General features: G+C 40.7%; 1 protein-coding gene across 1 annotated transcript in view; it reads left to right on the plus strand.

Annotated features, from left to right (window-relative positions):
* dcaf5 (ddb1 and cul4 associated factor 5) overlaps nucleotides 1-27,590 on the plus strand; it is a 54,593-nt gene that overhangs the window by 20,514 nt on the left and 6,489 nt on the right. Inside the window, exons 3-8 of the mRNA XM_055640797.1 lie at nucleotides 69-105; nucleotides 4,648-4,784; nucleotides 9,174-9,303; nucleotides 10,467-10,680; nucleotides 24,109-24,175; nucleotides 25,442-25,569. Coding sequence (XP_055496772.1) covers nucleotides 69-105; nucleotides 4,648-4,784; nucleotides 9,174-9,303; nucleotides 10,467-10,680; nucleotides 24,109-24,175; nucleotides 25,442-25,569 — 713 coding nt within the window. The remainder of the gene's footprint in view (nucleotides 1-68; nucleotides 106-4,647; nucleotides 4,785-9,173; nucleotides 9,304-10,466; nucleotides 10,681-24,108; nucleotides 24,176-25,441; nucleotides 25,570-27,590) is intronic.

Genomic DNA, 27,590 nt, shown 5'->3' on the forward strand with positions numbered 1-27,590 from the left:
GAATATTGTTAACAGCAATTCTTAGAGGTTGTTTTGAAGGCTAATCTTTTCATAATTTTCCTTCCCAGGAAATGATGAACAAGTGATTGTTCATGATGTTGAAAGGTAAGTCAAAGAGACATTTTAAATAATGGCATGATATGGGTGAAGGAAGATGTTATAGAGTCATTGAACTACAAGGCATGGAATCAGGCCCTTTGTCCATCTTGTTCATGCCAAACAAGTTGGTATTCTGGGCCACCTTATCCTATGATATGATATTTGATCCATATTTCTCTAAATCTCTTTCTATCCAGGTTGTTTAAAAATATATATATATTATTGTAATCATGTACGTCATTGAAGTTATTAAAGTACCGATAATTAGATCAAAGCAATTTTTGGTGTACTACTGCAATTATAGCTCACTTTTTAGATGGGAGGTTTAACAAAAAGACTTGTCAGGTTGTAATATAGGGGTTTTAGGATTTTTGAATGTCTTATTCAGAATATTATCTGTACATTAAAGTATTCTATCAGTTTTCGATATACTGGTTTGAGTGATTTAAGCAAGATCAAACCCTTCTTTTGGCTGGTTCCAAGTCATTCTGAATTTTGGCCATGGTCTGATGGATGAAGACATTGCCATCACACCATTTTAATGACTCTCCATTAAGGGGGTCTAATACATGGCATATATGTTCACACTTCCAAATGTAGGAAGTAGGACATTATGCGGGATGAAGTTAAAAGTGTAGAGGGAGGTGGGTAGGGAGACAATGACACTGGATGGATTTGGAATCGAGGGCAAGGGTTTTGGAATTGGATGTAGACTGGGCAACCAATTGAGGAGTACAAGTGCAGAATGATTTTTTTTAAATCTTGACAGTATTCTGCAATAAAAAAGCAGCTGTCCTTGGTGAGAACTGGTATAAAACATAAATAAAGTGAGTTCAGTGATGCTCCGGAAGTTAAAATAGACACTGCAAATGATGACAAAGTGAGGTTTGGCATTGTACTTAGAATCTGACAGTAGCATGTGTCTTTCTGACCAATTGATCCCAGTGATTGGTAGACTAAGGGCGAGTGTGCTTGCGTTTATGAGAGTAGAACAGAATAGCATGTGTAGTGCCAGGTTTTTTTTTAAACTGTGAAAGCAATGGTGGGAACATGGATTTAAGCTAAAAAGAGTGTTTGAAATACTTAACTTGGGTCACAGCAAGTAGTATCTTGTGTATATTATCTGTGGAGCAGAGAGCTTTAAATGAAAGAATGTTTTGTCCAAACAGATCTATCTGGTGTATACTAAATTCACAATTGTAAACTCAGATTGCAGAGAATGTTAGAGCAGTCATACACAACCCATACAGCAGATGTATGTTTATGTCTGCTTTGAATATCATGTTCACTTTTACCATCCAATTGATCACTTCCTCCGCTCAAGCCAGAAATATTGTGCCAAGTGTTTAGTAAAGGTGCATTGAAGGGTGTGGGAGAAGTAAAGGTCATTATCTGTGCTATAGCTAGCTGTATTTATTAATGCAATTGATGTGGCAAACCATCTTGAGATCCTTTGAGCATTGTCAAACAAATTTGATAGTAAGGCAGTTAATGGGAATCTAGGTCAAAACAGTAGGTTATGGTGCATCTTAAATTAGGAAAGAGGCGGGGAAAGAATTCTAGATAAACAAAGTTCAGTCAGTAATGGAGTGATTTTAAATTTGATATTGGATCATAATTAAAGGCGCATAAATATTTCAAGGAGTACATGATATGAAGAGATTGTAGGGAAAACTGATATTTTGACTATCAAGGCACTGATTATTATTGGTCAACAACCACATTTATGTGAAATTGAGACATTGTGTGTCAGAATTTTGAATGATAAGTTTAAGGTGAGTGGAATGAGGAAAAGTAATACACAGTGTGTTGATATACAGCCATACACAGCATTGTCATGTTTTCCCACATGGCAAAGCTGTACATGGCCTTTCTGTCAGTCCTGTGAATGACGGTGTTTACCAGCTCCCCAGATGATGGCAGGGTTTCTTATCTGGGAAATACAGGACTCTCATTGAGGTAAATGTTAACAAATGAGTCCTAGGCAATGCAGATGTTACATAGGCATGGATTAAAGATTTTGCAGCAGATATCCATGGCACCGCATCAAGCAATAACACAGGGATGGAAATGAGCAATCTTAATGTTGAAACAAATGTGTCTGCTGCACCTCTTGACCTTGGATGTGATACCAAGGCTGTGAACGGTTTATTTAGGCTGAGGAATAGTGGGGAATTAGGATGGCAATACTTTCGATCTTCCTTGGCATTAGTTGGAGAACATTTCATGTCTGCTGTGAGTGGACATAGGACACACTATCTTAATGTTTTAGATTAAGAAAACTATGCAAGAGTCTTGTCACTGACTCTGTAGTAGCTATAGATAGACACAAAATGCTGGAGTAACTCAGCAGGATAGGCAGCATCTCTGGATAGAAGGAATGGGTGACGTTTTGGGTCGAGACCATTCTTCAGACTGAGAGCCGGAGGCGAGGGAGATACAGAAATAAGGAGGGGTAAGGTGTGAGAACGAGACATCAAAAGAGATGAGGTTCAAGGAAAATGTAGAAATGATCATTGTTAGTTATGAGAAGGTAACAACAAAGCAAACGGATAAGATGTAATAGTTTTAGTCATAGACTGGTCGGAGAACTAGGAAAGGGGAGGGATGGAAAGAGATGAAAACCAAGGGTTCCTTGAAGTTGGAGAAGTCAATATTGATTCCGCAGGGGTGTAAGGTGCCCAAGTGAAATGTGAGGTGCTGTTCCTCCAATTTGTGCTGGGCCTCACTATGACAATGGAGGAGAACTAGGACAGAAAGGTCGGTGTGGTAATGGGAGGGGGAGTTAAAGTGTTTAGCAACCGGCAGATCAGGTTGCTAAACACTTTAATGCAGGCACAGGAAGAAAAAGCAATGATGATGATTCTAGTGGCTGATTCTAGTGATGCTTTTTCACATAAGCAGCTTTGGGACTTTGATTCAAGATTCAAGAGTTTATTGTCATGTGTCCCAGATAGGACAATGAAATGTTTGCATTGCTGCAGCACAACAGGATATTGTAGTCATAAATGCAGAACAGATCAGTGTGACCATAAATATATATACACACACAACATTAAACAGATCAAGTGCAATGGGCTGTTATAGTTCGGGGTTTGGCTGAAGTTTTGTTTAATAGAGGGCTATCGGGAAGAAGCTGTTCCTGAGCCTGGATGTTGCAGATTTCAGGCTCCTGTACCTTCTACCTGATGGCAGCAGAGAGATGCGTGTGTGGCCAGGATGGTGTGGGTCCTTGATGTTGCTGGCAGCGTTTTTGAGGCAGCGACCGCAATAGATCCCCTTGATGATAGGGAGGTCAGAGCCAATGATGGACTGGGCAGTGTTTTCAACTTTTTGCAGCCTTTTCTGCTCCTGGATGCTCAAGCCACGATGCAACCGGTCAGCATGCTCTCTACTGTGCGCCTGTAGAGGTTTGAGAGAGTCCTCCTTGGCATACCGACTCTCCGTAATCTTCACAGGAAGTAGAGGCGCTGATGTGTCTTCTTTATGATTGCATCAGTGTTCTGGGGCTAGGAGAGATCTTCAGAAATATGCACGCCCAGGAATTTGAAGCTCTTGACGCTTTCCACCATCGACCCGTTGATATAAACAAGACTGTGGGTCCCCATTCTACCCCTTCCGAAGTCAACAATCAGTTCATTGGTTGTGCTGGTGTTCAGAGCCAGGTTATTGTGCTGGCATCATTTGATCAACCGGTTGGTCTCACTTCTATACTCTGACTCGTCCCCATCAGTGATACGTCCAACAACAGTGGTGTTATTGGCGAACTTGATGATGGAGTTCGCACTATGTCCGGCTATGCAGTCATGAGTATAGAGTACAGCAGGGGGCTGAGCACACGGCCTTTAGGTGATCCCATGCTGATTGTTATCGAGGATGACACATTTCCACCAATATGGACAGACTGTGGTTTGTGAATGAGGAAGGAAGGCGAGGATCCAATTGCAGAGGGATATGCAGAGACCCAGATCTGAGAGCTTTGTACCCGGCTTGGAGGGAATGATGGTATTAAATGCCGAGCTGTAGTCAATGAATAACAGCCTGACATATGGGTTTTTGTTGTCCAAGTTGTCCAGAGCGGAATGGAGAGCCCATGAGATCGCATCCACCGTTGATCTGTTGTGGCGGTAAGCAAACTGCAGTGGGTCCAGGTTTTTGTCGCGGTATGAGTTGAATTGCGCAATGATCAGCCTCTCAAAGCACTTCATCACCACAGACGTTAATGCCACTGGTCGATAGTCATTAATTTGGCATTAATCTGGAAGGCAGTAGCACATTCAAAGGAGTTGGACAGCAAAGGAAGGTTGGTGAAGGGATGTCATCTAGCAATATGACCACCTCCATCTTTGGTGTAACAAATGGTTTGCACGTTATTTCGTTTGCACACGTATTGTTATTCGGGATAATTTTTTCAAAGTTCCTTTCACTTCCTGCTTGCTGTTGGGAGATGAGTTTAGATTTATTTTTGCATCACTCCACAGTTAACAGCTTGACTGGTTGTAACTCTGTAAATGTAAGTACATTCTCAAGCTCTGTATTGTTTTTCAGCTCTGAAATTGTGGACGTTTTCCCACATGACGATGCAGTATATGGCCTTTCTGTCAGTCCTGTGAATGACAAGGTGTTTGCCAGCTCCTCAGATGATGGCAGAGTTCTTATCTGGGATATACGGGATTCTCATGGAGGTATGTGTTAGCAAATGAATCCAGACAATATGAGCTGTGAAACTGAAACAACATATTGTGTTGCTAGTGAGATCTTCCTGGATACGCCCTCTGGATCAAGGATGACTTGATTCCACTCTAGTTCTTCTCCAGTATTGAGGTGACTGATGAGAGAAATTGGGATCGCTCTGAAATGTTATTCTCTCTAAATTAGATCTGATTTTTGCCACAAAGATGTATGGGACCGAGCCAACAGAGGATGGTCTATGCAACAGGTGGAGTTTTTGTTTACCTGTTCAAAACGGGTGTAAAAAGGCATTAAGCTCATCCAATAGAGATGTGTCGATGACAGAGATTACCCGAGATAGTTATACTGCACAGAAACCAACCCTTTGGCCCAACTTGTCCATGCCGACCAAGATGTCTCATCTAAGTTAGTCCCATTTACTTGTGTTTGGCTCGTATCCCTCCAAACCTCTCCAACTGTATTTTAAATGTAGTTATTATACCTGCTTGTGCTGCTTCCTCTGGCAGCTTGTTCCATATACCGTGAGTGAATAAGTTGGCCCTCAGAGTCCCATTATATCTTTCCCCTCTCACCTTAAACCTGTGCCCTCCAGTTCTTGATTTCCCCTTGATTTCAGCCTATAGCTTGTGATAATCTTTGGACTTTGTCACAATCACCTGACATCCGGTTGATTGAATTGACCCTCTGGTTTGTGTTGGAATTCTCCTTGGTGTGCCTGAAAGCCTTGTACAGGTTGTAGATGGCCGCCTGTACAGTGCAGGATCATCCTTTGTGAAAACCACAAAGCTGGACTTTATTAAAGGTGAATCTCCCTGTTAATCCAAAGTCTCTAGTTATAATAGCCCCAAATTATCTTTGCCGTCATGCAGTCAGTCATCAACTCTTTTCGTGATGAGACCGGTGACAACTGAAGTTTACTCATTCAGGCTGGATGAAGTGGTCTTGAACATGTTCTAGCCTTCCCACTTGACAGGCCTTCAACCTCTTCAGACCACTGCTGTATTATTTTCTCAGTCCGTGTCTCGCACTTCAATCTCTGTCTGTAAGGGAAGGAGCAGCACTGACAGATGTTAAGCCTGGCTGACATGAGGGCAATAGATGGAGCGATAGGCATACTTGATGGTGGTACAGCAGTTGTCAAGTGTGTCAAGACCCCATGTGACATGCTGATGTTAATTGGATAGTACGTTCCTGAAGTTAGTCTGGTTGCAGTCACCGCTGTTGATATTCAGTGTATTTGACCAAGTATAGGTGACGACAGAGTATAATTTGTCCAGTGCCACTTTGGAGTTGGCCTGGGATGATATGTAAACCGACAAGATGGTAGAGGTGAATTCGATGATATATGAAAGGTACTACATTTTATGAGCAAGTTTTCAAGTCAGGAGAGCAGACCTGTGCCAAGACGATTTCAATTATCAAAAAGCAGCAGCTATCGCCACTGCCATTTCCCTTGTCTGAGGATTCCGAATGGCCCATACAATAATTGGAGAGACCATTCCTTCCATTTTAATAAGTTTTAACTTGGGTTGGTGATAGCTTTCATGCTCTCTGCTCCGTAGTCTTTGACCTAATCCTTATCTATGCGCTGAGCGATCAATGAATGTGATCTCGCAAGAAATTGATAAAACTGGAAAAAATAGATCTGAATGTATCGTGATATTTCTCCAAATTGGTTATAGCATACAATTAGGAAAATGAAAGACCATTACTGACACACTCCTTAATAAGTTTAAAATGTAATATTTTCTTCTTGCCACCACATACCAATCCTTGACGAAACAAATCACACAAACTACGCTTGGATTTCAAATTTACAAATCAGCAGCCTTTTAGGCAGGACATTACTTCATTTAATCAATAGAATGGATTGCACTGAGATAGTGAACAAAAATTGCACCACTTTGGCAGCTGTATAATTTGCATTCTTGATCACTGTTCAAATGGTCTCAGCCGTGAACATTAGAAAGAGTCTCCATTTTTCCCCCTAACACCTGTAGTGGCAGATTATTATATTGTTCAACGGGTCACTCTGTTATCTCTATAGCCACTTAGGAGACAGCATGGCATTAGGAGAATGTCGTATTACACATGTGAGCTCTTCACGAGACTTACAGAGCTTCTCGAAAGATAAATCTTCATTACACAGTCTTTTGATTAATAGTTTTTTTATTTTTGAAGAAAAACAGTAAGATATTCATCCAACCTTCTCTGACTCGTACACTTTAATCTTCGTCAAACTCCAGCATATCGCTTTTAAACGTTAGAAAACTCCTCATGTCTCAGCATCGCTCCACATGGTCGAAGGATATTCCTTCCTACCATGTTGAGCTCCAAAATTAAACTAAAAAATCTAACTTCTGCGCAAGTATACCAGCAGCAAACACGCCACAGACTACGTAATAAATCCCACCCACATAATTACAGGCTGGCAAAATTTAAGGGCAAATGCCATCATTTATGACACACAAGATAAAGCCAAATGGCCACAACAACACCCTCCCCTGTGTTCCGCCACACATAACTCGCACCCATTTTTCCCCTTCCACCTACATTACTTCCTCTAGCTTCACAATTCTTCAATCCTTTTGACTTTTCATCTCTGTCCTTTGACCGTCATCTATTTATTAAACCTCCTCCTCCCCCCCACCCTTTACCTGCATCAACCTATTTACCAGCCTGGCTTTGTCCCCACACTCTCCCTCAACCCCCCCCCCCCCCCCCCCCCCCCCCCCGTTCTCCGCTCTCTCTTCCAGTTTTCTTTCCCCCACCCCACGCGCTCACAACTGAAGAAGGGTTCCCACCCGAAACATCTATCTATGTTCTCTGTTGATCCTCTGAATTACCCGAGCACTTTGTCAGTTTTATTAGAAAGTAGAATCCTGGCTCGAGCACTGTTTCTGATTTAGAGGATAGGTCTAAGAATTGTACAATATGTCAAAGTGAAATAATTAGAATCGAAAGTAGAAGAATGCTTCCACAATAGAATGTGTTGATTATGTTGCTGAAGAGCGATAATTTAAAGTTCTTGCATTGTCCTTGTTTTCTAATTTATTTGCATGCACAGTTGATCTGAACTACTTACATCTTGACACATCAGTGAAACTTGAAGGTCTGGATTTAAATTTGCATTTGAGCAGGATATGACTTCTTTCCTTCAGATGTATATTTTGGTATTTTAATTTGTTATTTTATTGCACCTGATTATTAAATTATCCTGTCCTGAATTTGTAGGCAAAAAAAGTAACAGCAAATTAAAATACAGTATTAATAGTTTGAAATGACCTCATAATTTGTGTTGGGGAAGATGTACAAAGTGAGACAGAGATTGGTTCAAGTTATTGGTTTATTTATGTCACTCTACCACTGAGCCTGTTAAAATAGGAACTTGTCATAGACCTCCAATGTGTATCAAAGCACTTCTTCAATTCCTTGTAATACATGTTAAACATACTCTAGAAATAATCTGATGGCATAATATATTTTAAATAGGTTTGTTTTACAATAATCTTGTATTTGAAGACTAATTTGTTTATTAACTAATAATACTGATTTAGTGGATTGATTTGCAATGGATTCTGTCTCAGTACTAAATTTATTTAAACTTGTCGAAACATATGGGTGTATTTGTTTATTTACAATTAGCATCCTTTGATTAGTGCGGGTGTCGGGGGTTATGGGGAGAAGGCAAGAGAATGGGGATGAGAGGGAAAGATGGGTCAGTCATGGTTGAATGGCGTAGACTTGATGGGCCTAATGGCCTAATTCTGCTTTACAACTTATGAACATATGAACCTACTTTAATTGCTATATAACAACAGCATTCATGTTAATGTACCTGTCTTTAATTCCTGAATTTCATGTGGTAAAGCACAGAATTAATTTGAACCTTGATCATAGGCCATCTAATTTGTACCATATTATAAAGAAGTGCACTTTTTGTTCTGGTTTCAGATTTGGATTCAGATTCAATCTTTATTGTCATTGTGTAGTGTATAGTACAGAGACAACGAAATGCAGTTAGCATCTCCCCAGAAGAGCGAACATAGAATAATGAGCAATAAATATATATACGTACATACAGTAGTAGTAGTGCAATTTATCTGGGGGAGGAGTGTCCGGGGGGTGACTGGCAATCACCAAGGTGCAGAGTTAAGTAATGTAACAGCCGCTAACGGAGCCGTTAACGTCTAAGATGCCACTTCTGAGCTTTCCCAACAATTCAGATCCTTAAATTGTTTCTGGATATGATGATGGATGGCAGTATTGAATTTCACAAAATGCCCCCAGTGCTGTATTATCTGCTTACACTTTTAAGGTGAGTGACGAAAAATGCAGCATAAACGATTGTTAACCTTTACCTCTATCGTTATTTGTTTCAGAGCCTTTTTGTTTGGCAAACTATCCATCGGCCTTTCACAGTGTGATGTTTAACCCGACGGAACCCAGACTTCTGGCCACCGCAAATTCTAAAGAAGGTGTAGGTCTTTGGGACATCCGCAAGCCACGAAGGTGAAATGCATCTCGGCTCGTAATTTATTTTTGGAGGTTTTGCTTTGTCACTTAAGGGCCATCCACGTAAATAATTATTTGACTTGGGGAGAAGTGGGTGTTGTGACTATAATCCTGGAGCTAATTTAGTTGATTACAATATAAAAATATTGAATAAAAGGTTGCGGTACTTAATCTTCTTGTATTGTCGCTCCACTTTTCCAAGCCACTGCATACACAGGCTCTGGCATGTGGGTTGTACTTAATCCAGCAATACTTAATCAGGCTGCATGACATTTGGTTCTGAGCTCTTCTTGAAATAATTTACCAAACAAATTGCAGATCATGCTGGTGTTGCTTATTACCAGGCCACCTTGTTTCATTTGTAGGATTAGCTAAAGGATTGTGACCACGTTCTTGAATTCATCAGTGAGGCCAGAAATTAACCTTTTGCCATGTGACCTAATGTTGCCTGTGTTGAAATTATTTTTTTGTTTTGCATTGTAAATGTAATTATTGCTCATAACTTGCATTCATTTTAGTTCTAGGGCATCTCTTTAGACTGGTTGAAAATAAGTTGTACACCTAAATGCTTTATACAAGATATTCCTACACTAAATTCTGGATTTCTTTGAGTTGAATCCAAATGTGAAGTGTGGACTCGTTTGGTATTTACAGTTCATTCTGATTATATTTCACTAGTTTCAACTAGTTTGCTATATGTAGGCCATATTACTACATGCCAATTCAGATGGGAGCTTTGATGTTGGTTTCTGTTTCAATAATTTGTGAACTGTAAAATGGTTAAGATGTAACCACCGTGGAAACAGGCCCTTTGGCCCAATGAGTCACACTCAGCACACTAACGCTATCCTACACAAACTTGGGCCAATTTACAATTGTACCAAGCCAATTAACCTACAAACATGTACGTCTTTGGTGTGTGTGAGAGGAAACTGGAGATCCCAGAAAAAACCCACACAGGTCACTGGGAGAACGTTTAAACTCCATACAGGCAGCACCCACAGTCAGGATTGAACCCGGCGCTGTAATGATGGTTGTTTATGCCAAGCAGATGGATTTATACTGTTTCTCCATAATTTTTGAGTAATTACTGATAAATGCTCAAATGTTTGTTTATTGTGGATAACCTTTTTTGTAACCATTTGTTTTAATTAATGCAGCTCATTACTTCGTTATGGTGGGAAACTTCCCATGCAGAGTGCCATGAGTGTCCGCTTCAACAGCAGTGGGACCCAGCTATTAGCCTTACGCCGCCGTCTGCCTCCAGTGTTATACGACATTCATTCACCACAGTCAGTGTTTGAGTTTGATAACCAAGGCTATTTTAACTCCTGCACCATGAAGAGCTGCTGCTTCGCTGGAGACCGTGATCAAGTAAGTGAAAGCTGTTTAGTAAATTATAGTCACATCTGTTGGGAAATTGGAGTATGTATCTGTTGACATAATGTTGCATGAAAAGAAATTGTTCAATTGTTCAGTTAATCTACATTTGCTATGGTGTCGATGCATAAATATGCCATCATGCGGAAAATTTTGCTTTCGGAATTTGTCGAACAGCATTAGCACTGCATGCAAAATTGTCATAGGTCTGCACGTATAATTTTCTTTTCTCAATGTTACTATTAAATGGGGTGAAGTAAATATATCTGAGATTGGATTCTCTCAAAGTGAGATGGTTATGTTTCTTTAATGTACATCTAGGACATATTTTCAATGTATTTCAACAATAACATGTTGATATTGTTCAGTGCATCTGTATGTTAGTAATGTCTAGTTAACTTGCTATATTTGTATCTCCCTATCTCGGGAGAGAGTTCTATATTTGAGTGAGCTTTTTAACTTGATCTAGTTAATTATATTTAATGGCATAGTTTTAATGAGTTCTAACAAAGCTGAGCAGTGATTTAGCCTTTTGCAAAAGGTGACAATGAGAAAAAAAATATGCATGTTATAAGCTGGCAGAAGAGTTATACTATTTGGCATTTGAGCAATGTAGCTCACAGCATGCAAACTTCAGTAGATGTATGGGGCTGTAAAGACGGGTGATACAATTTGCTGGTGATAATTCTCATTTCTTTTTGTATACCATCCCCCATTTTACTTGTGCAAAATGATCTTACACTGATGACAAAAGAGAAGATCGCTCTGAGGCTGTTATTCATAGCTATGCTGTGCACTGATGCATTACAGAACCATTTTTATTTTGATGTGGAGCCTGCACAGAATGTTTGGAAATGATAATTAAGACCTGGAGATTGAATTTCTTCCTTCACTTGAGCATGAAGCAGGTCATGAAAAATCAAGCAGAAGCTCCCCAAAATAGTGACATTTAGAGCATTTGTTTTCTCTTTTTTTTTAAAAAAGTAGTAATCTGGTTTTTACCCGGACTGCTGCCTTAATTTGTGTCATACATGGTTCCTGGTGTTGGTTGGCTGCAGAAATCTCAGCTGCTACATCTTTGCCATGGGAATTGTGTCACATCTGCATGGATGCATTTTCCAGAGCTCAGTAAAAACATGCTCAGGAATGAGAGACATTATGGAGAACAGGACGGGGTGAGCATATTTCTTGACTGTGCATTAACCACCCCCATCCCAAAGGTGCCAGTGACTATCTAGGCCCATGCTGCAAGCGCATAGAGTAAGGCATGGGCCTGTTGTACAATGAGAAGTCTGACGCAGATGATCCCTGAAGTCTTCCATAAGCATTGAAAATCAACCAGTTATGTAACATGTTGGAAATTTAGATTTGCTCAAGCAGATAAAAACACCTTAGTACCCAGTTGGGTCATTTAATACATTCCCCATGTGGAACTTGTTTTGCATTTTATTGGGAACCTAAAATATAGGTTGTAATTAACACTTTCTGCAATTTTTGTCAATGCTAGGTGTGGGGCATATTAATGTCATTTTCAATTTTTTTTAAAAACACGTGCTGGAGGAATTCAACACATTGAACAGCATCTGTGTTTGGAGGAGGAGTAGTGTAAGGAATTATTGATGCTTTTAATCGAGGCCCTGCATCAGGACTGAATGGCAAGGGAATGGCCAGTACGAAGAGGATACACACAGTACGAAGAGGATAGCAATGTTACAAAATTTTGAGATTTTAAAAATCAAGTCTGCAATTTCCCCCATCAGATAAAGCATAAAAAGAAGTTTAATTTGACACCTAATTCACTTTCATATCTTCAGTATTAAAGAAGTTATGGCCATTTTCATACTCGGAAATTAGCATCTTGTTCCTTATTGATTTTCCATTGACTTAACACAAAAGCTGTGATCAAGGACAGTCTAAAGCCCATAACTTTATTAAAAATTAAGAGAAATGAAAGAAATGTTCAGTTACTATAGATTGAAGCATTTTGAAACAAATATTAAACAATCTTACTTGGATGACCTGAAATTAAAGCATATAATTAGTTAGTTACCCAATTGTAGCTACTTCCAAAATTCAATTACTAGATCTAAACATCTATCCATTTCTTAAGGAAAGATTAACATTTTTAAATAGCCTAAGTGTTCAAAGAACATTCACACAAGAATTCAGAATAAAACATGATTTTTAAATCTCATTGACATTAATTTATAGGCCAAATGGAAAGGATTTAGTGTTCAATTGCTGTAAATTAATGGCCATTTCAATCGGCCATTAAATGGGATTTTGTGGAACGCGCTGGTTTAGAACGCTGCCATTGCGGTGAATTTGTACCCCATGTCGGCATTAAAGCTACTGCCGGTTCAGATAGGCCCCCAAGTCAGCTACTCGCAACATAAAATTTTGTATAAAGGGATCTTAAGAAGCCCTTTTTAATGTAAAAAATAAACAACCTACCTTCCGTTGTCCCCTACATGAGATCCGTCCCGTTATCGGGGTTTGCGGCTTTAGAGGATGATTTTTAATCTACTATAACAATTAAATAACCAAATTTAGTTTAAAAATACCTGCAGCGAACGAACCTCGCAGCGATTTTTCGTCAGCAACTAAGTAAGCTGAACAACATCGATTTCAACAGCCTAGAGAAAATCGCCTTTTAAACCCCCCCCCCCCCCCTCTCAAAGGCGCCAAAGTCGCGCACACGGGCAGCGGCAGAACTGCAGCGCTGCTGAAGGTACGTTTTGCAACATACCTACTGGGGGTGAGATGGGCCAGTAGGTGATAGATGAACTAAGAAGGGTGGGGGATTATTATGGACAGATCTGCAATCGGATATGTCTTATCTTGAAAGATACAACTACATAGAAACAAGGAAATGCAGATGCGGTTTACAACAGAAGAGACAAAGTTCTGGAGTAACTCGATGGGTCGGGCAGCATCTCTGGAGAACATGGATAGGTGACGTTTTGGGTTAGGACATTTCTCCAGACTGATGAAGGGTCCTGACCTGAAACGTCACCTCTCAACGTACTCCAGCACGTTGCGTCTTCCTGTACACCAATGTATCCTTATCCTGCATTCACATGGTAGACACAAAATGCTGGAGTAACTCAGCGGGGCAGGCAGCATCTCTGGAGAGAAGGAATGAGTGACATTTTGGGTCGAGCCCCTTCAGAACAACTTGCATACACATGCTCATATTAAAAAATAAAAAGTGGCCAATCCTTTAATGTATCTCCCAGGCTGCATGTACTAAACCTATAATAGTTGGCAACTCTGTTCCCATTGCTCAGAATATAATAAAAATGTTAAGTACAGTAAACCCTCGTTATAACTGACCATGGGAGGGAATGATGTCCCTTATTGCCGATTATCTGCTGAACCGAGTAGTAAGCTGGCAATAGGTCTGGCCTGGATGCAGCCGGGGAGGTGGTGCGGACCGGTGTCAGCAGCCCAGCCTGCAGGTGAAGGTTGGTAGGTCCAGCTTGGGGACGGCCGGGTAGACAGTGTGGGCCGATGGTGACGGCAGTATGTCTGGCCTGGAACCAGCTGGGGAAGGCAGTGTCGGCCGGGCGTTCCGTTGGCAGCCCAACCTTGTGGTGAATGTCAGTAGGACTGATCTGGTTGAGGTGGTGGTGCAGTGGGCGGTAGCTTTGTTGGTCCCGATCTCAGAGAGACTGGGGGTGGCGGTGAACATTGGTGCTGTGTCTTCCGGGCCCTCTGTGGTTCTCAGCCTCATGGCAGTCGGGTGCATGGTGCAATCCTGTAGTGGATCTGTACGCAAAACATCAGCTATCAATGCTCTCCAGTGATGCTGCCTGACTTGTTGAGTTTCGTTTGAAGCAATTGCTTGTCAATTTCTATGATCTCCACAGTGTAACTAACAGCCTGTGTTCTTAAAGGGACAGTGGTATCCAATTATTGTAAAGACCCTCCGTCCGCTGTAACCAAAATCCGTTACAAAAAGGGCCATAATCTCCAGGGTATTAGTATTAATTAGTATATGTAATATAGATATCTGGGCACTAGATGGTGCAACAGTTTAGTATTCCAGTGCACTATGTTATTCTTTATTGCTTTTTTCTTCTTCACTTAATTAATTGGCTGACTGATGTTTAGTTTTCATTTGATTACATTTATTATAGCTACATAAGTAACTTTGATTTTTAATTATTTTGTGTTTGGATTGCACATTTACTTTTGTCATGTGTTCTCAGTCTTTAAAGTTTTAGGAGGCATTTAAGGCTAAAACAGCCCAAAATATTTCCTTGACAAGCATCTTTTCAAAAAATATTTTAATTGCACAACTGAAAATCTATGGATTGGTTGCCTTAAACAAATTGTAATGTGGGCTTTTGCTTGCTAAAATAAGTTGTCACCAAGAAATGAAGTTCTTGTCTATGTACCTGTCCAAATGTCTTTTGAATGTCTTTCTTGTACTTGCCTCAACCATTCGGTCTATCAGTTCATTCCGTATATACTGGATGGTGCTAATGGAGGTTAGTGGATTCATAGACCACTGCAGTTTAGCAATGGTACGTTGCAGATTCCTTTTCCTGCACATTGAAGTGGGGAATTCTGTCGGTCAGATTTTCAACACTTGCCGTATGTTCCCCCCCTCTGTACCTGGCATGTTCTGTAAATCTGAGTCTTTGGGCCAGATACATTTTGGTGAATCATACCATTCCAAGGGTTGTGACAAGGTGCATGGTGAAATGTTTCCTATAGTGAGAGAATCTCAAACATGATAAGATAAGAGGACAGCCATCTGCTCAAAAGGAGAATAGGGAGGGCTGAACTATCGCCAGCAATGCTGCCTGACTTTGCTTTGCAGCCTGTGAAAAAATACCAGAATTTGCAGAATTGGGGATACAATCAGATTGGCCATGATCTTATTAAATGGCAGAAAAAGCTTGATGGGCCAAACGCTCTCCTTGTTCCTATTTCATACATAACCATGTTGACTTTTCTAGTTGTAGATTCCTTGGCTTGGGGAAAGATCCTCTCCATAGAAAGTTATATCTTTTAAAGATGTCATGGAGCTGCATAGCACAGAAACAGGCTCTTTGGCCCTCCTGGTCCATGCTGAACAAGTTGGCATATTGGACTAGTCCCACTTGCCTGCGTTTGGCCCATAGCCCTGTGATTTAAATTTAAGCTACTATATAAAGGCACTTCATGGAATATATTCTTCATAGTTCCTTCAATTTATTTGAACATATTTCTGCTTGGGAAGCTAACAGTGGCTTTTTTTCTGTTTGAGGCTCAAGAAGAATTTAGGAGACCAACATTGTGGGAGCTGTTAATTGTATATTTCCTATTTCACACTGGTAATCTAGATTTAGACTGGTTTTGAACTAAACCTAGGCATTTTCAGAACAAATGGTATAGGCCAGTCTGTTTGGGTTAAGCATTTGTTTTGGAACATTACATTTTAGAATGCTCACATTGATTGTGAAACTATTTGCACTAGGCCATAAAAGTCTTGCATGCAGTGAAGTCCAATTACTATGCTATACAGTTTACAGTGTTTCATCCCCCGCTCTCTGGTTGCAAATTGCAATGACTCATGCTTGGGGAGTATAAAGAATGTAAAAAGAATCTTAAGAAAGAAATTAGAAAAGCTAAAAGAAGATATGAGGTTGCTTTGGCAAGTAAGGTGAAAGTAAATCCAAAGGGTTTCTACAGCTACATTAATAGCAAAAGGATAACGAGGGATAAAATGGGTCCATTAGAGAGACAGAGTGGACAGCTATCTGCAGAACCAAAAGAGATGGGGGAGATTGAACAATGTCTTTTCTTCGGTATTCACCAAGGAGAAGGATATTGAATTATGTGAGGTAAGGAAAACAAGTAGAGTAGCTATGGATACTATGAGATTCAAAGAAGAGGAAGTACTGACACATTTGAAAAATATAAAAGTGGATAAGTCTCCAGGTCCTGACAGGATATTCCCTAGGACATTGAGGGAAGTTAGTGTAGAAATAGCAGGGGCTATGACAGAAATATTTCAAATGTCATTAGAAACGGGAATAGTGCCTGAGGATTGGCGTACTGCGCATGTCGTTCCATTGTTTTAAAAAGGGTTCTAAGAGTAAACCTAGCAATTATAGACCTGTTAGTTTGACTTCAGTGGTGGGCAAATTAATGGAAAAGATACTTAGAGATAATATATATAAGCATCTGGATAAACAGGGTCTGATTAGGAACAGTCAACATGGATTTGTGCCTGGAAGGTCATGTTTGACTAATCTTCTTGAATTTTTTGAAGAGGTTACTAGGGAAATTGATGAGGTCAAAGCAGTGGATGTTGTCTATATGGACTTTAGTAAGGCCTTTGACAAGGTTCCTCATGGAAGGTTGGTTAAGAAGGTTCAATTGTTGGGTATAAATGCAGGAGTAGCAAGATGGATTCAACAGTGGCTGAATGGGAGACGCCAGAGAGTAATGGTGGATGGCTGTTTGTCAGGTTGGAGGCAGGTGACTAGTGGGGTGCCTCAGGGATCTGTGTTGGGTCCACTGTTGTTTGTCATGTACATCAATGATCTGGATGAAGGTGTGGTAAATTGGATTAGTAAGCATGCAGATGATACTAAGATAGGTGGTGTTGTGGATAATGAAGTAGATTTCCAAAGTCTACAGAGAGATTTAGGCCATTTGGAAGAATGGGCTAAAAGATGGCAGATGGAGTTTAATGCTGATAAGTGTGAGGTGCTACATCTTCAAATCAAAATAGGACTTAAATGGTAGGGAATTGAGGAATGCAGTTGAACAGAGGGATCTAGGAATAACTGTGCATAGTTCCCTGAAGGTGGAATCTCATGTAGATATAGGGTGGCAAAGAAAGCTTTTGGCATGCTAGCCTTTATAAATCAGAGCATTGAGTATAGAAGTTGGGATGTAATGTTAAACTTGTACAAGGCATTGGTGAGACCAATTCTGGAGTATGGTGTACAATTTTGGTTGCCCAATTATAGGAAGGATGTCAACAAAATAGAGATAGTGCAGAGGAGATTTACTAGAATGTTGCCTGGGTTTCAGCAACTGAGTTACAGAGAAAGGTTGAATAAGTTAGGTCTTTATTCCCTGGAGCGCAGAAGGTTAAGGGGGACTTGATAGAGGTCTTTAAAATGATGAGAGGGATAGACAGAGTTGACGTGGACAAGCTTTTCCCATTGAGAGTAGGGAAGATTCAAACAAGAGGACATGACTTCAAAATTAAGGGACAGAAGTTTAGGCGTAACATGAGGGGGAACTTCTTTACTCAGAGTGGTAGCTGTGTGGAATGAGCTTCCAGTGGATGTGGTGGAGGCAGGTTCGATTTTATCATTTAAAAATAAATTGGATAGGCATATGGATGGGAAGGGAATGGATGGTTATGGTCTGAGTGCGGGTAGATGGGACTAGGGGAAAATAATTGTTCGGCACGGACTTGTAGGGCCGATATGGCCTGTTTCCGTGCTGTAATTGTTATATGGTTATATGTGCTGAATAGAAAAAAATAACTTCAAGTAATCTGTACTTAACATTGTAAAAGAAGAGTTGTCTGTCGGTCTCATTGAGCATACTGCAAAATTCCTGGTTTCATGTCAAATAAAATGTTTGTCATATTAATTGGTAATTGGATGATGAAGCCCACAATCATTAGGTCTACATTTTACTCAAGTGGAAAATTGTAAATCTTTATTGTCATTTCCTGAGTATTCGCATACTCAGAGGAAACAAAAAAACGTTTCTCAACCAGTGTCCATTCAGTTTTCGTTACAAAATAAATAGCAATTAAAATTAAAATACATGTCATGAACAATTTAACCCTCTAATAACATTCAATAACATTCAGCAGCCGTTCCGACCGGCAGCGGCACAACAGTGGCTCTGCTGCAGTGTGGGGGGTTTGTGCGCGATACTTGGCAGGGGGGAAAGTTCATTTAACAGTCTTATAGCCTGTGGGAAGAAGCTGAGGAGCATCCTGCTGGTTTTGCAGCTGATGCTCCTGTACCTCTTCCCAGATGGGAGGATGGTGAAAAAGTCATGCGATGGGTGGTAAGGGTCTTTGATGATGGAGATGGCTCTGTTGATGCATCTCTTCTTGTATATGTCCAGCAGGAAGGGGAGTGGAGCACCAATAATCCTGCTTGCGGTCTTCACTATCCTGTCCAGTTGGTGCCGTTCGTACGCCTTGCAGCTCCCGAACCAGGAAGTGATGTCGTATGTCAGTGTGCTCTCGACAGTCCCCCTGTAAAAAGTCCGTAGATGTGTGGTGGGGAGGCCTGCTTTCCGTAGTCTTCAGAGGGGGTGAAGTCGCTGCTGGGCTCTCTTGACCAGAGCTGTGGTGTTGGCCGTGGACGTCAGGTCATCAGACAGATGTAGTCCTAAGAACTTCATGCTGCTGACCCTTTCCACATCAGCTCCGTCGATGTGCAGAGGTGCATGGTGATGTTTCCCCGCCCTCCTGAAGTCAACCACCATCTCCTTAGTTTTTCCCACGTTAAGAATGAGGTTGTGGGATTTGCACCAACCTGTGAGCAGCTCCACCTCCATCCTGTACGCCGATTCATCGTTGTCACTGATGAGACCCACTACTGTTGTGTCATCAGCGAACTTGCTGATGAAGTTGTTATTGAGTCTGGCAGTACAGTCGTGTGTCAGCAGACTAAACAGAAGGGGGCTTAGGACACAGCCTTGGGGTGAGCCAGTGCTCACGGCTATGGTTTTTGATGTCCTACTGCCCACCCTGACTGCTGCCGCTGTGACAGGAAGTTCAGGACCCAGCTACATGTGCCAGCATCAACCCCCAACAGCTCCAACTTCTCCACCAGCTGCTGCGGGATGATTGTGTTGAAAGCGGAGCTGAAGTCTATGAAGAGGATCCTGGCATAGGTGTTTTTCCGATCGAGATGTGACAACACGAGGTTCAGTGTTGTTGAGACTGCGTCCTCTGTGGATCGGTTGGCTCTGTAGGCGAACTGCAGTGGGTCTAGGTCGGCAGGTAGACTGTTTTTGATGTGCTGCATAACTAGTCGCTCAAAACACTTCATTACAATGGGTGTTAGGGCCACTGGTCGAAAGTCGTTATGGCAGGCTGGGTTTCGTTTCTTCGGTACAGGGACGATGGTGGCACTCTTAAGACAATTCGGCACTACTGCCTGGCTGAGTGAGATGTTAAAAATGTCTGTGAAGACATCCTTCAGTTGCTCGGCACAGTCTCTTAGAACGCATCCAGGAATGTTGTCCGGCCCTGCAGCTTTGCGTGGATTGACGCTGGCGAAGGCCTTTTTAACTCTGGCTGCGGACAGCCTGAGCGACTGGTCACTGGGAGATGGCAGTGGTGCACGTGTCTGGGTGCTGTTTTTAACCTCAAACCGTGCGTAGAACTCGTTCAGTTCATCTGGTAGGGAGGGGTTGCTTTGGCATATCCGCATCGGGGGGGGCTTGTAGTCAGTGATGGTCTGAAATCCCTGCCACAAGCGGCGTGTGTCTTTTTCATTTTCGAAGTGGCTATTGAGTTTTTGTCCGTACAGCCTCTTCGCTTCCCTGATCCCCCGGGATAGGTTGCCCCTTGGCAGTTTGTATGCAATACTGCAATAGAAACATAGAAACATAGAAATTAGGTGCAGGAGTAGGCCATTTGGCCCTTCGAGCCTGCACCACCATTCAATATGATCATGGCTTATCATCCAACTCAGTATCCCGTACCTGCCTTCTCTCCATACCCTCTGATCCCCTTAGCCACAAGGGCCACATCTAACTCCCTTTTAAATATAGCCAATGAACTGGCCTCGACTCCCCTCTGTGGCAGAGAGTTCCAGAGATTCACCACTCTCTGTGTGAAAAAAGTTCTTCTCATCTCGGTTTTAAAGGATTTCCCCCTTATCCTTAAGCTGTGACCCCTTGTCCTAGACTTCCCCAACATCGGGAGCAATCTTCCTGCATCTAGCTTGTCCAACCCCTTAAGAATTTTGTAAGTTTCTATATGATCCCCTCTCAATCTCCTAAATTCTAGAGAGTATAAACCAAGTCTATCCAGTCTTTCTTCATAAGACAGTCCTGACATCCCAGGAATCAGTCTGGTGAACCTTCTCTGCACTCCCTCTATGGCAATAATGTCCTTCCTCAGATTTGGAGACCAAAACTGTATGCAATACTCCAGGTGTGGTCTCACCAAGACCCTAACAACTGCAGTAGAACCTCCCTGCTCCTATACTCAAATCCTTTTGCTATGAAAGCTAACATACCATTCGCTTTCTTCACTGCCTGCTGCACCTGCATGCCTACTTTCAATGACTGGTGTACCATGACACCCAGGTCTCGCTGCATCTCTCCTTTTCCTAGTCGGCCACCATTTAGATAATAGTCTGCTTTCCTGTTTTTGCCACCAAAATGGATAACCTCACCTCAATCTACCATACTTTACCTGATTTTAATAGGCGTATACATTACTGTATAAATACCAGCATAAATTTTTAGTAATTTCAAAATCTATTTTGTATCAGCCTTGAGCATTTAATCTTCTGTGACTCCAAATCAAGCTCTCAAACTGTCATTCTATAAATCTTAACACACTTTCATATCTTTGTCAAATCCAAAAGCAATTATATTGTCGATTTTTCTCACTGACCTTCAAAATTCCATTCTCCATAAATGTCAGCACTTCCAATACTTTGCTTTCTATCATGTCTAGTTTATCATGCTCTCATTCATCTCTTTGGGCTCCCAAGAGTTTGACGTGTTCATGTAAAATATTTTCAACCTGACTCTCAGCTCATTCTCAGCACTCGTATTGAAATTTTTTCATTGCTTCACATTTTTTTTAACCCACTGCGTCTTTCTCAAATCCTTTGCGAAACGGGCTTCCTGTGCATTTTCCTTTTACCGAACTTGGATTGCTATCTCCTTTGCTGTTTAGGCAATCTACTCTGGTTTGCCTATACATTTCTGTGCTTCCTTCCCTGCATTGACCTTCCTCAGAATGGACCTACTGAACTAAGGTTTTTCTTGAAATCCATTTACTTCTCTACCTCGGCATACAATTTATGCTCATTACTTTGTGATGCAATTTTATTTTTTTTATGATAAAGTTATGATATGTGAAAACTATTGCAAGAGTTATTTTATGATAACATTCTCAGCAAAAAATGCATTTACTTGGTGACAACCTATCACTGTTAGCAAATTAAGTCTATTTATTCAAAGTGCTGCATTTTGAGAATTAATGATACAACCCTGTTGACAATCCATAGGGTTAGAATAATGGAGCTAAAGTTTTTCATTCTGCTCCATTGTTAGGTTGACTGCATGTTTGAAGTTTCCTTCATTTCTGTGTGTTAGATGTGACTGCTTTTCAAATTGCAGGAAATTGTGACACTTGATTGACTTGGATGAGTAAACAAGCAATGGTGAAATGTTGGTCCTAATACTTTTGTCACTGAGCCTTATGATCTATTGTACATAGGTTCATTAACCTTAAATTCCACAATTTTTGGTACTAACCTAACACCCTTTATAACTCTCCACCCCCCTCCCCACCTCCCCTATGCCCTGCGTGCCACCTAGATGCACACAACGTTTCTCCCATTTCTCTTCCCTCTTTCCTCTGGCTTCACAATTTGTACATCTTCTAACTTTACTATATCTCAGACTTGTTGTCTTTCATCTCTGGCCTTTGTCCAACCATCTGCCAGTCAACCACCCCACTCCCTCCCTCACCTATCTAACTATGGATTTGGTCTGCCCCACCTCTCTTCCAACTTGCTCACCCCCCCCCCCCCCCCCCCTCCCCAGTCCCCACAATCAGTCTGAAGAAGGGTGCCGATTCAAAACGGTACCCGTGTACTCCAGAAATGTTGCCTGAACCCTAAATTACTCCAGCATTTTATTTATTTTTTGTAAATCAGCATCTACGGTTTCCTGCCTGGCTATGTAACAGTTAACATAGAACCGGTATTGGTTTTCATTCCTGTTTCTTGTAGAGATGATGACATGTGACTCGTTTTATCATGAATTATATGTAGTGAAACAAAACCACTTGGGTTTTATCTCCTCTACTACCAGTCATCCTCTGCAGGCCTTCATTCCTCCACTCCAATCTTCCCTCGGTAAACAAAACCAAATGTCCCTTATTCTCCACAATTCCAGTTTTATTTTTGATGACCTAAACTAGTTTCTTTCTCATTTGTCTTCTTTCACCCATAATGACAGTATATTCACACAAAAAAAGAGATAATGAAAAAAAGAGAAATTCTAAAAACTTGTTGTGGAATGTTGAAGGAGAAAGAGTGAAAGTAAGTGTAGGTTTCTTGGGAGGAATACGAAGGTGAAATTATAATATGAATTTGTAAAAATAAAAGTGGTTGGAATGTTAGTGTTTTTTACTAAGAAGATAGTAAAAAAAAACACTAACATTCCAGCAACTATCTAGAAGAGATGGTAAAATTAACTAATAATGGTAAAATGGGTCTGGGGATAGTTTGTAAATGTATGTCATTAGCAAACACTAGGGAGAGTAACGCTATGGATTGTAGACAGGGCTGCACTGGTAATTCTAAAAATAATGCATTTCAAAGGTGACAAATCATCTTGCTGTCTAACCAGAATATCTTCTAAAGAAAAGATAGCAGAAATAATAAATAGACTGGATGAAGTTATTTCAAAATCCCCTGTAATGTACAAATTGCAAAGTGGCAAATAAGACATCAAAGAATGTATTACTGCATCACTGCACAATATTCCCACTTTGCAGCACAGATTTGTCCTGCATACCATCCCCTTTTAATTCATTTACCTTATGTGCACTACTTTTGGTGAGATTTAAGTCTTGAATTACACAATGTATTGTCAGGTAACAAAAATGAAAATTGCACCCATGTTATAAAGTGCTTTCTGATTTGTGGGTTTATTCTGTCAAGGAAAGTTGCACTCTATAAATTCAGAATTATTCTGGGTGAGATGAAAAGTAGTTATGTAAACTTCATGATTAGTGAGACAGTGGAGTACTTCAATAAATGTACTGATTTTGAGGGAAAATAGCTTCTGAGCAAACTGTGCTGGTACTTCTGACTGGTTCTTTATGATGGGAACACTGTAGAGCTGAGCCAAAATAAATTGTTATTTAACATTTGAAACCAGTTACTTGGTTCAAATGCTTAAATGTTTAAGGTAATGCAATATTAATAGCATTATTAATGGAATTTTAGAAATAAAGAGATGTAACGGAGGGCAATCTCCAATGATGCAGAATTTATTGAAAAATACATAGTGTGCAGCACATAAGTTGGCCATTTGTTTTGACTTGTGTATGCATTCACCTCATTTGTCCATATTAAAGCAATGTTAGCAAGTCTGTAAGTGTTGTAATCTTCAGCTTTACAAAACAATCAACTTGCTTGAAATTTGTATGAATAATGGATCCTTTTCATTTTGTTCCAGTTTGTTCTCTCCGGCTCAGATGACTTTAATCTCTACATGTGGCATATTCCTTCCAGTTTAGAGACGGGTGAGTTACCAAGCAGCCTGAACTAAATTTTATTGATGGCTTCTCTGCAGAGAAAACAGCATGCAAATAGAATGACCGTACCCTCTTTATGCTCCGTACAATATGTTTTCAATGCTAATTTAGATGAACTAATTTCCTTCAAATGTTTTATTTAATCGCTGGCCTGTTAAGAAATCTTTATTTTTCGGCCACGGGGGTTTCATGTGGAGTGAGCTTGAATGATGATGTTGGTTCAAAGATCAAAACAACATATTCTTTAACATAAAGTTGGCAGTTTCATTCCAACTGTTGGAGATAGAAATATGTTGATCATACAGTTATCTTCTAAGGGAGGTTTGGTGACTTCCAGGTGAGGAAGCCCTGTTTTTTTTCTTCTCCCTAGGTAATGTTAAATCATTGTGACAAGTAATGAAATTACTTGGAGCAATTTGACAAGATTTCAGAAATGTATTAAAGCTCATGCAGTCATACAGCATGGAAACAGGCCCTTCAGCCCAACTTATCTATGCCAACCAAGATGTTCCTTCTATGCTAGGCACACCTTCCTACGTTTGACCCATATCCCTCTAAACCTTTCTTGTACATGTCCCTGTCCAAATATCTTTTAAATGGTGTTATACTACCTCCTCAGGCAGCTTGTCCGTATACTCATCGCTCTGTGTTTCAAGAAAAAAATGTCCCTCGGGTTCATATTAAATCTTCGCCCTTTTCCGTCAACCTATTTTCCTCTGATTCCTGATCCCCCTACTCTGGGTAAAAGCCTCTGTGCATTCACCCAATCTATTCCCCTCATGATCTTGTACACCTCTAAGATCACCTTCCACGCTGGGACATGTTTGGAGCGGGGTTGGATGTGATCAGTGGATCCTAGTGCCATATTGGAAGCGGAGTTTGCACAATGAAGTCTTATAATTACTTGTGGCTGAAAAGAGTCGGAGTAAGGCTGTCAGACTTCTCGGGTCCAGCTTGGGTTATTGCTGAAGCTTACACCTGCCCCCTGCCGCAATTCGTCTAGAAAAATAGCAAAGAAGGTGAAGGAATTGTGAAATTGCTGGGGTTAAGTAATTGGGTAATCTGTACTTCCTTTAAAAGTTGTGTTGTTCAATAATGCGTTCGGTTTCAGTAATGTTGCCAGTTTGATAGAACCAGTTTAACTAACTGAATGAAGCATCATTTGCATTTGTTAAGAATTATGTCATTGCTATTTTTTCAAAATACTTAAAAGCAAGATATGTGGCCATAATCGTGATTATAAACTGTCTGCAGGTGGCCCTGCCAGGATTGTGAATGGTGCAACCATGGTATTGAAAGGTCATCGCTCCATTGTCAATCAAGTACGCTTCAACCCTCATTCATACATGATCTGCTCATCAGGAGTGGAAAAGATTATCAAGGTACGTGTCATTAGCCAGAATTTAACATTGATTTTCCTATTAATATACTTGGTTTAAAATGTTCTTTGTATTGTTTGAAATATCCATCAACAAATTTACTCTTTCAGAAACAAAAGAAAATCCTCAATACCTAGCATATTCTCGGCTCAAAATAAATGTATTTCTGGTCAAGTGTTTACAAAATTTCAGATTTATGGGCATGCACATCATAATTAGTAATTAATGAATACTTTTTAATTTAACTGCAGCACTTATTTGCTGAGCATGCCGTGCAGGAAAATAACTGTCTTGTGTGAGTGAAATCTGGGATTAAAGTTTCCTTACCGTACTTCCCGGCAATGCAGACACTATTTTTCATCAAAAAATAAGGCACAAAAATTGACCTGGGTCTTGGAGGCCGAAGGTAAGGTTGTTAAGCCAAGAAAGATACTTGGCTATCCCTCAGTACAGCAACATCAAGAACGATAGCCAAGTCTATCCCTCATTGCTGGCTGCTGATGGGAAGCGCTGTAAGGGGGGGGGGGGGGGGGGAGGGGAGGGGGGGGGGGGGGGGTGAGTCCCTTTCACAGTGTGTGGGGAATCTGGCCCGGGTCAGCACGGGCCAGAGCATTGAGAAGGAGGGGGTCGGGGATCATACCAGCACTTCATTGTGGCTAGGGAAGTAGCTCGGGTGTCTGTGAGCAGCTGCCGGAACCGGACACAGAACCGGCTGCCACCTCAGCGCCTTCTGCCGGCCCTGGGATGCTGTCTGGTCCTGGTGGCCGCTCCTGTCGGCACTACTGATCCCTATGTTTGAATTTTCCTAGTACCTTAGCACTCCCGTTTTTCCCACCATCTCCCCACCTGCCGCCACCCTCCCCCCCCCACTCATTCAGAATGGAGAAGATCTGGAAGCCTTGGGCAAATTAAATTGTCACTTTCTTTATTATTATTATTTATTTTTTTGAGAGTGAGAAATTCTATGTTCTGCCAGCCTTTTTAAAAAAAAATTAGCAACTCATAATGGGGTTGCTTCTCCGATACAGGTGCGACTTTATTGCTGGAAAATATGGTATGTTTTCATAATACTTGTGAATTTAACTTTTTTCTATTACTACCTTTTAGAAGTAGCTAATCATATAAATGTTTTTTTTACATCCTTGATAAATGCAGTATGAAATGCCAAGTTTAATTCTTGAAAAGGTATCTCTTACTATTTTTTTTCAATGACACTGACTTTTTCTTGAAGTAATGGTGGTCACTTCATGCCAATATGTTCAATCTTTTGAGTAAGTTTATATTACGGCTTTGTAAAGATTTTATGAATTCAGCTGTACAACGGGGTAATGAACGTTTAAAGAATTCAACACAATGTTGTGTTCACAATCAAAGGTAGGAAAGGACATGAATTCTTAACCGATCAACATTCTTTGGAGAAGAAACATTCTTCACAGATATTGGCATTCGGGAGATAAGAATCAGCCGAGAGTGAAATATGCCATTTTAGCAAGAACCCAAAATCAGATTGGGACTAGAAAAAAAGGAAAATGTACATTTGAAGAACTTTTCCTACAGCTATACAGAGCCACATTTAGAATACCCCTTGCAGCTCTAGTCTCATTTAAAGAAGGTTATACCTTTGCCGTGTTGCAGAGAGATTCTAGTTTGATTTTGGGGGGTGAGGCAATTGTCCACTGAGGACAGATGAAGCATATTGTGGAATATAATTTCTGGAGTTTAAAAGAATGAGACGTGATCTCATTGAGATCCACAAGATTATGTGGGGCATGATAATCTAGTTGCTTTTAGGATATTTCCCTTAGTCATATATTTGGAACTAATATTTCCCTTAGCCACATATTTGGAACTAGTGCAGCAGCAGTGCGAAGGGTGAGTTTCTTCATGTCATCTATGCTGAGATATTCAGTATAACCAAGGCTGATATTTTGTTAGCTTTTTGTAGAAATTAAGGCTGTTGAGTAGGAAAGGACTGCACGTGCTGGTTTAAATCAAAGATAGACAAAAAATGCTGGAGTAACTCA

Source organism: Leucoraja erinacea, chromosome 9, assembly GCF_028641065.1.
Source record: "Leucoraja erinacea ecotype New England chromosome 9, Leri_hhj_1, whole genome shotgun sequence".
In the NCBI taxonomy this organism is placed as follows: domain Eukaryota; kingdom Metazoa; phylum Chordata; class Chondrichthyes; order Rajiformes; family Rajidae; genus Leucoraja; species Leucoraja erinaceus.